The sequence below is a fragment of the Citrus clementina genome, unplaced genomic scaffold (genome assembly GCF_000493195.1).
Source record: "Citrus clementina cultivar Clemenules unplaced genomic scaffold, Citrus_clementina_v1.0 scaffold_2, whole genome shotgun sequence".
NCBI classification, from domain to species: domain Eukaryota; kingdom Viridiplantae; phylum Streptophyta; class Magnoliopsida; order Sapindales; family Rutaceae; genus Citrus; species Citrus x clementina.
Genome location: NW_006262688.1, coordinates 24,808,380 through 24,817,776, shown reverse-complemented (window position 1 = coordinate 24,817,776; position 9,397 = coordinate 24,808,380). Strand labels below are relative to the sequence as shown.

Sequence of the window (9,397 nt, the reverse complement as noted above, 5' to 3'; positions counted from 1 at the left end):
TAAACACTTGTTCGTCATGTGGCAATTTCTAGTTATCCTTAACTCTTAAGTCACGTAATAAAATAACATATTAAACTTCCAAGAAAAACAAAGTTTTGATTTGCTTGCATGAAAATGAATGAGAGTGAAGATGTAAACAACATTTTCATTGATAGCAAAATCATATTTTGTATCTGCCCCATTAAACACTTGTTCGTATTGGTATCAATTTGCATGCTTTTGTGGACGACTATTGCGTACATGTACTTCTTTGTGGACCTACAACTGTGGAAAATTGTACCAAAATGATAAATATCAAAATAATTGAGAGGGCAGCTTCCGGCCTAATTCTTGATCTATGCTATTCTCAATCGATTTATGGGAATAGACATTTGGTTCATACATTAATAATTGTTCTAGATGTGTCCTAATAGATTCTTAATCATAATCATGAGCAGATTTATCAATATTAAAATAAAAAGGGAAAATGAAGATTAATTTCCTGTTGTTTGGAGAAACTAAGTGTACCGCTTATATTTTAAAATAAACTCAAATCTCTCCATGTAATTATAACAATGTTAATTTTATATGTGATTTTACTATTGTACCTATAGACTTGATGTTAGTCATAAACTATAAATATTTTGAGAATACAAATCAAGTGCAATTAATGACTTATATTTAAATACTCTTCATGATTAAATTAATTTAATAATAAATTGTAAATTATTTTGGGTTCTTAAAGTTACTGTCTCTGTGTTACGATCTTATATAGTTTATCGTTTTATGATATGATTTTTGTCCCCAACAACTTGTTATATACAAATAGAATTATTATACCGAGAACGTTTGTTCTTAAAATCATATTTATATCATCTCAATTCATCAGGCAACACTTAAGAACAAGTCATTGCCCTCATTCTTTCTACTCTACTTTTAATTTAAATGCTTTCATTCAAAATGTTGTGACAAGTTGGCAACGTTAAATGTTAAGAAGTAACCATTGGTATTTGATTAGCATATACAACTAGGCTTGGCAATTTAGTCCGATCCTATTTTTGGCTTGACTAACCCGACCTTAATTTTTAGGGCTTTGGCCCGAATTTTCGGATTTAGAGTCGGGTTAGGGCTAAAATTTTAAGGCCCGAATAAATTTCGGGTCAGGATCGGACTTAAAGCCGACCTGACCCTATTTTTTTTATAAAAAAAAACTAACACACGCACACAAAAAAGATTGTGTTTGAAATGGTTGTGGAATTGGTTGAGGAAATTGGAATTAAAATTAATTTAAGTTTTAGTGAGTATTTAATATCAAATTATTTAAATTAGTATATAGAAATATTTTAGAGTATTTTGTGGCATGATTGAAGTTCGAATTTTCATCTCAAGGTAATAAATTAGTAATGGCATTTATACATACATACATCATATATATATATTGTTTATTATTTTTTTCCATTCTTCTTGGATTTTAATTATATTCTGCTGAGGTTCAGACAAGAAAAATAAAATAAAAAAATTAAAGATCTACATCACTAAGAGCATGCAATTCCAATTCAATTGAATTGTTAATTAAGCAGGTAGAAATAAAATTATATTATCCAATTATCATATAAGCATAAAATTATAAATAGTAATAAGTAAAATATAACCAAATTATATTACAAATTAATCATTTATGGACTCTCTCTATTTTGACTTTTGACTTTTGAATTTGATCAGAGATTGATGTAGATATTCTAAAATACCAATATTAAAACCTAAACTATTGATGCTTCGGCTTCAAAATTGGTTGTTGTGAATGATAAAAGACTTGGAGAGATGGACAACGATAACGATTTCACATTTTGCAAGGCAAGTTTTCGGCGAAAAAAAAAAGTTTACGTTTTACGGATTAGAATTGAATTATTATTATTATTTTTATTTAAATTAATTTTAATTCCAATCGGTAGGGTCGGGTTGGGCCCGATTCGGGTCGGGCCCGACCCTACCAAAATAGTGTTTGGGCTTTTGTAGGGTTGTGTTTCAATTTTTTTCTTGGCCAAGCCCAACCCGACCTTTTGCCATTCCTATATACAACAGCATCGTTGGCTGAATTATGAAATAAATCATAGTGAGATCGGCAATCTTATTTATAGGCCATCATTGTCAAATAGACAATGAAGGCTTATTCGATAAAACATTTAAACTTAGCTGAAGGGAAATTCTAAGTTTTTCATTACACTACCTTCACCAGTATATTTTTAAAAAACCTCAAAACATATTTAGCGTTAAATTATTAACACATCTGTCATTACTTTTTGTTCATTTTGATTTGTTTTTATAATATTACCCTTACAATAATATTTCTTTTTTTGACATTAATAAAAATAAGTTATCAATTTAACCCAAGAATAAAATAAAAACAAAAGAATATATATTAATTTTTGTGGAACATCTATTGAGGAGTTAATATATGAATTTTTTTAAAGTCCAAAAGATTGGTAATTTAATTTTTTACAACATTAAATTTTTTGGACGTACATGAGCTTTCACAAAAATTTATATATATCATTTTTTTTATTTTTTTTGGCGTTAAATTGGTAATTTTAATTTTTTCCTCTTTATTATTGTCTAAAAAAAACATTATTATAAGAGGGTAATATTGTAAAAGCAAGTTAAAAGGAACAAAAAGTAATGAAATGGATGTTAATAGTTTAACGGCAGGAATGTTTTGAGATATTTTAAAAAATATAAGAACTAAACAGACTTTAACATCAAAACATATGGACTAAATGAATTTTTATCTAAATTGAAGCACTTAGATCTTCTTATGAGCTTCATAACGTTGCTATAAGTTCAAATTTTTATTCTCAAGATATTAAAATTTTCACATATGAGTGTCTCTAATCTAAAAAAAGGGACCAGTAAAATAGTGAAATTCGGAAACATGATTTAGCCGCACAAAAAATTAAGATAGAATGACGATTTCTAGATTACATTGACTCTAAGTCAACCAATAAAACAAAAGTGGAAAGTGTATTAGAATTCCATGAGGATCAAAAGTTTGATTTGCTTTCATGAAAATGAATGTGAGTGAAGATGGTATATTTTGTAATGTAAAAAAAATTTCATTGATGGCAAAATAATATTTCGTATCTAGCCCATTAAACACTTGTTCGTATTGTATTGGCATAAATTAAGATAGCAATGGCAATTTCTAAATTACCTTGACTAAGGGCTCATTTGGGATTACTTTTGGGAGCTTTAAAAGTGATTTTAAATATTTAAAAGTTAATTTTAGTGTTTGGCAAAAAAAAGAAAATCAAAATTACCTTTGTCAAAATCAGCCTCTCCTACCATTAATTTTGAAAAGTAGGGATTGAGTAACTTTTAGATTCTGATTTTGAGAATCAATATTATCCTTTAATACAATTCCATAAATGTCCTTAAAATTATTACCTAAACTCATAATTATTCTTATTCAAATTGGAAACAAAATCAATATTTAATAAATTTTTATTATAATTCATCAATATATATTTATGAATATTAATTTGTTGGTTGAATTATTATTAAATTTGTTTCACTATATTATAAAATTTAATTATCAATTGTTTTAAGATAAAAAAAAAGTAAAATCAATATATTATTAATTTTATTTTGAGTAAAAAATATTATAATACACCACTAAAAATATTATATGTACATGTTTTTATATGTATAAGTAAATTTAATCCTACATTATGTACATTTTAGTCATTTGTTTTCTTTCACCAGTTTAACAGTAAAATTTACCAAACGCTCATAACTGCTTTTAAAACTCACAGTACTTCTGAAAATAAAATTTACCAAATACTTAACTGTTTCTCTTCACAGTTGATTATTTTTACAGCACAACTAATAGTAATTATTTTAGAAGTTACAACATTCCGCCCTAAGTCACCTAATAAAACAAATATGGAAATTGTATTAAACTTCCAAGAAAAGCAAAAGTTTAATTTGCTTGCGTGAAAATGAGTGCGACTGAAGATTTAAACAACATTTTCATTGATAGCAAAATAATATTTCGTATCTGTCCCATTAACACTTGTTCGTATTGGCATCAATTTGCATGCTTTTGGGGACGACTGTAGCGTACATATATTTTTTTGTGGACCTACAATTGTAAAATGATAAATATCAAAATAATTGAAGGGAGCTTATGACTTAATTCTTGATCTAGACTAGTCTCAATCGATTAATCTTAATGTGGCAATAGAAATTTGGTTCTACTATAATAATTGATCTAGGTTAATCTTAATAGACTCTTAATTGTGATTATAAGTAGATCGATAGTTGCAAACACATATAAGTATTAAAATAAAAGGGGAAATGAAGATTACTTTTTTGTTATTTGGAGAACCTATGCAAAACTCTCGTATGTTTTAAAATAGATCCAAACCTCTCATGCTATTATGACGGTGTTAAATTTATATATAATTTTACTATTCTACGTCTAGTCTTAATGTTGGTCATAAAATTTAAATATTTTGAGAATATAAATGAAGTGAAATCACTTATATTTATTTATCCTTCATGATTAAATTAATTTAATATAAATTATAATTTATTTTGGGTTCTTAAAGTTAAATTTATATATAATTTTCTTATTTTACGTCTAGTCTTGATGTTAGTCATAAAATATAAAGATTTTGAGAATATAAATTAAGTAAAATGACTTATATTTATCATTTTTGTATTATGATTTTTGACCCAACAATTTGTTATATTCAAATAGAATTTTTATACCCAAAACGTTTGTTCTTAAAATCATATTATATGCATTATGTCAGAAAAAAGTTCTTGCTAGAGAATTAAATATTCAATACATACCAAGTGAGGAGCAGGTAGTTGACATTATGACCAAACCACTCTCATTCATTCGGTTAATTATCTAAGAGCCAAACTCAATGTCATTCTTTGTCCCTTGAGTTTAAGGGGGCTGTTAAAGTAGCTCATTATTCAAGCAGCGTAATAAAGCGACGTCAGCAGAAGGTTGTTAAGTGAAGAATAGCAGCTCAGCATGATTTGTTAAATGTCATTTTCCGGCTCATAAAATCGTTATGTAACAAATTGTAGCTGACTCGTTAGTTAGAAAAAGCTTGTTAGTTACAAGTTATTGTCACGTGTGAGTAGTTGTATATATATACATTGATTTGTAAACGATGATATGGAATAAATCTTCTGGAAATTCATTGTTTCATTTTCTCTGAAATTTTCCTTTGAGCCAAACAGCACATCTCTGTTTTTCTACAAAGGTGAATTAGGCACATACACATCACTGAAAGAAATAGTGAGCAATGAGGCTTTCAGCTTCTACCCTTTTCCTCTTATGTTGTCTTCTATTTTCTCAGTGCCAGGGACCCACCCACGCAGCCAAACAAGTAATTAGCATTTTAATTAATTTTCTTTCTTCCTCCATTATTATTTAAGCATTTATCTTTATTGCTGTTATTTCTAGGAATGATTTAATAATTATATTGTGAATGCTAAAGTTTTTTTCATTTGAAATGAATGCAGTCTTATGTAGTTTACTTGGGAGCTCACTCGCATGGACCAGCAGTATCATCGGTTGATCTAAATCGTGTGACTCAATATCATCATGAGTTTCTTGGATCATTCTTGGGAAGGTCAAGCCTTAGAACTTGCAATAACCATGGGATTGACAAGAAATTTACGTTAGACCGGACTTTTGTTATATATCCAGTCTGATAACATTTTTTTTTTAATTGTTAAATAGTAATGAAAATCCTGAAGATGCAATCTTTTACTCGTACACAAGACACATCAATGGCTTTGCTGCAAAATTAGATGATGCTGTAGCAGCCGAGATAGCAAGTAAGAAACTGAAACCGGGCTCCTCTGTATATGTTCTTTGCTTTTTTCTGATCTTTCTTCATGAGCAACTGGGCTGGGTTCTTTGTGTAATGCAGAACATCCAAAAGTAGTTTCAGTTTTCCTTAGCAAGGAGAACAAATTACACACAACTCATTCATGGGAATTTCTTGGACTCGAGCAGAATGGTAGGATTCCACCAAACTCGATTTGGGAAAAGGCAAGATATGGTGAAGATGTCGTTATTGGAAACATCGACACTGGTGAGGTCTTTATCCTTATATTATGACAAGGAAATTACTTGAAACTGATTTTCTCTGCTTTGAAAATATCATAATAACAAGTATCACAATATTTCAATGGGATTGTTCGTTATATACTAGGTGTCTGGCCAGAGTCTAAAAGCTTTAGCGACGAAGGATTTGGACCGATTCCATCTAAGTGGAAGGGAATTTGCCAAAATGACAAAGATTCTCGGTTTCATTGCAACAGGTTCCTCAAATCCCTAAGCTTTTGATTATGCTCGCTCTATTGATTTTCTTCTATAACTTTTTGCACCTTCATTGAATCCTACATCTTCGATGCGGTAGTAGATTGTAGTGAGAATTTTTTTTTTTGGGAAATATAGTCTGAGCAAAATGTTGGTGTTTCCACTGAAGGAAGCTAATTGGAGCAAGATACTTCAACCAAGACTATGCAGTTCACAAAGGACCACTCAACTCTTCCTTTTATTCTCCGCGTGACATAAACGGACACGGAACACACACATTATCAACTGCTGGTGGCAATTTTGTAGCTGGGGCAAGTGTATTTGGCTTTGGCAAAGGGACAGCAAAAGGAGGATCACCAAAAGCAAGAGTGGCGGCTTACAAAGTTTGCTGGGAAGGATTAGGCGGATGTTATGACTGCGATATAATTGCAGCCTTTGATATGGCCATTCATGATGGCGTAGATGTGTTGTCCGTTTCATTAGGCGTTAAGCGCCCAACATTTTTCGGAGATGGCGTTGCAATTGGCTCTTTTCATGCTGTTCAACATGGCATTGTGGTTGTTTGCTCTGCTGGTAATAAAGGTCCTGCAGATAGTACTGTAGAAAATGTAGCGCCGTGGCAAATCGTAGTTGGGGCTAGCACAATGGATCGAGATTTCCCTAATTATGTCGTCCTTGGCAATAACAAACGTTTTAAGGTCAATATATATTTTTGTTCTCTTTCTCTTTCTTTTAATGTTTTTCGCGCCTGAAATCCTTTGAGCATATGCACTTATTTATCAACAACATGCATTTGATTTTGAAGGGACAGTTTATCAGAGAAAGGCCTTCCAAGTGACAAGCTCTTCCCTTTTATCAGTGCCGAAGATGCTAAACTAGCTAACGCATCAATAGAAAATGCGTAAGAGTACAATATTTTTTCTTTTCATTTTTTCTATTCTAATTTCGCGTGCAAGAAGCTTTGGATTCACTGCGAAATTTGCTCCTATTGAAGCTTCGAATGCAAGAAAGGAACACTAGATCCTAAGAAGGTGAAAGGAAAGATCTTGGTTTGTCTTGATGTAAATACTAGCAGTGTAGACAAGGGACTGCAGGCAGCCTTAGCTGGTGCTGTTGGCGTTGTTCTTATCAATATACAGGATTTTGGCTATGACCGTACGGCTGATCCTCATGTCCTTCCTGCTTCAGCTATCAGCTTCAATGATGGTGATTCTTTACTTGGTTACGTCAATTCAACCAAGTAAGATTACAAGCACACCTTACATTTCATCAGCTGCCACGAAATTAATTAGTATTGTAACTCGTTCTCACTTTTAACAGGCATCCTGTTGGTTTCATTACACGTCCGACCACTGAATTTGGAGCAAAGCCATCCCCATTTATGGCTGCTTTTTCATCGAAAGGGCCAAACCACATTACCCCAGAGATTCTCAAGGTACTATATATAAAACGGCAACTCAATATAATATCTTTTATCTTTTATGCTGCTAGAATTGAATAATTAGCCGTTTTACTTTCATTTTCAGCCAGATATCACCGCACCAGGAGAGAATATAATCGCTGCCTATACTGAAGCAGAAAGCCCAACAAACCTAAATGAGGACAAGCACCGGATTCCATTCAACTCTATCTCAGGAACGTCAATGTCATGTCCTCATATTTCTGGTATTGCCGGCCTGCTTAAAACCCTCCATCCTGATTGGAGTCCTGCAGCAATTCAATCAGCCATCATGACCACAGGTACATCAAAACTAGTCCTTGAAACGTTTATTGTTTTCGGTTTTGATATTTTGTTTGTCATTGTATTTCACAGCAACAACACTGGATAACAACAAGCAACAAATTTTGAATGCTTCATTTGCTGAAGCAACACCCTTCAGTTATGGAGCAGGCCATGTGCAACCAAACCTCGCAATGGATCCTGGATTGGTTTATGACTTAACGGTTAACGATTACTTGAACTTTCTTTGTGCACTGGGATACAACAAAAATGTAATTTCATTGTTCTCAACAAACTGCTCTTACACATGCCCCAAGAATGCTATCAGTCTGGTCAACTTCAACTACCCTGCAATCACAGTCCCTAAACTCTCTGGCTCAATCACAGTGACGCGAAGAGTCAAGAACGTTGGCTCTCCGGGAACTTACCAAGCTCGCGTAAAAACCCCGGAAGGAGTCTCAGTGACTATTGCACCAAAGAGCTTGAAATTTATAAATGTTGGAGAGGAGAAAAGTTTCAAGGTCATCATTAAAGCTAAGAATGCAAGTGTCACTAAGGATTATGCATTTGGAGAGTTGATATGGTCAGATGAGAAACAACACCGAGTGAGGAGTCCTATAGTGGTGAAGGCTGTGTAATGAAAAACTTAAAAATTTCCCTTAAGCTAAGTTTAAATGTTTGATTGAATAAGCCTTCATTGTCTTTTTGATAACGATGGCCTATAAATAATATCGCCGATATCACTATGTTTTATTTTCATAATTCGGCCAATGATGCTGTTTTATACGCCAATCAATTACCAGTAATAACTTTTAGCATTTAACATTGCCAACTTATCACAACATTTTGGATGAAAGCAATCAAATTAAAAGTAGAGAGGAAAGAGCGAGGGCAATGACTTGTTATTAAGTGTTGCCGCATGAATTGAGGTAATATAATATGATTTTAAGAACAAACGTCCTCGGTATAAAAATTCTATTTGTATATAACAAATTGTTGGGTCAAAAATCATAATACAAAAATGATAAATATAAGTCATTTTACTAAATTTATATTCTCAAAATCTTTATATTTTATGACTAACATCAAGACTAGACGTAGAATAGGAAAATTATATATAAATTTAACTTTAAGAACCCAAAATAAATTACAATTTATATTAAATTAATTTAATCATGAAGGATAAATAAATATAAGTGATTTCACTATTTCTCAAAATATTTAAATTTTATGACCAATATTAAGACTAGAGGTAGACTAGTAAAATTATATATAAATTTAACACCGTCATAACAGCAAAGGAGGTTTGGATCTATTTTAAAACATATGAGAGTTTTGCATAGGTTCTCCAA

General features: G+C 31.6%; 1 protein-coding gene across 1 annotated transcript; it reads left to right on the top strand.

Annotated features, from left to right (window-relative positions):
* Positions 1–5,199: 5,199 nt before the first annotated feature.
* On the top strand, positions 5,200–8,683 carry LOC18051737 (subtilisin-like protease SBT5.3). The gene is made up of 11 exons (XM_024191404.1): positions 5,200–5,384; positions 5,521–5,630; positions 5,741–5,838; positions 5,934–6,098; positions 6,219–6,327; positions 6,495–7,024; positions 7,130–7,226; positions 7,320–7,565; positions 7,646–7,760; positions 7,852–8,065; positions 8,139–8,683. The coding sequence occupies exons 1-11, from the start codon at positions 5,301–5,303 to the stop codon at positions 8,681–8,683; spliced, it is 2,313 nt and encodes a 770-aa protein (XP_024047172.1). The 5' UTR covers positions 5,200–5,300.
* The last annotated feature ends 714 nt before the right edge of the window (positions 8,684–9,397 follow it).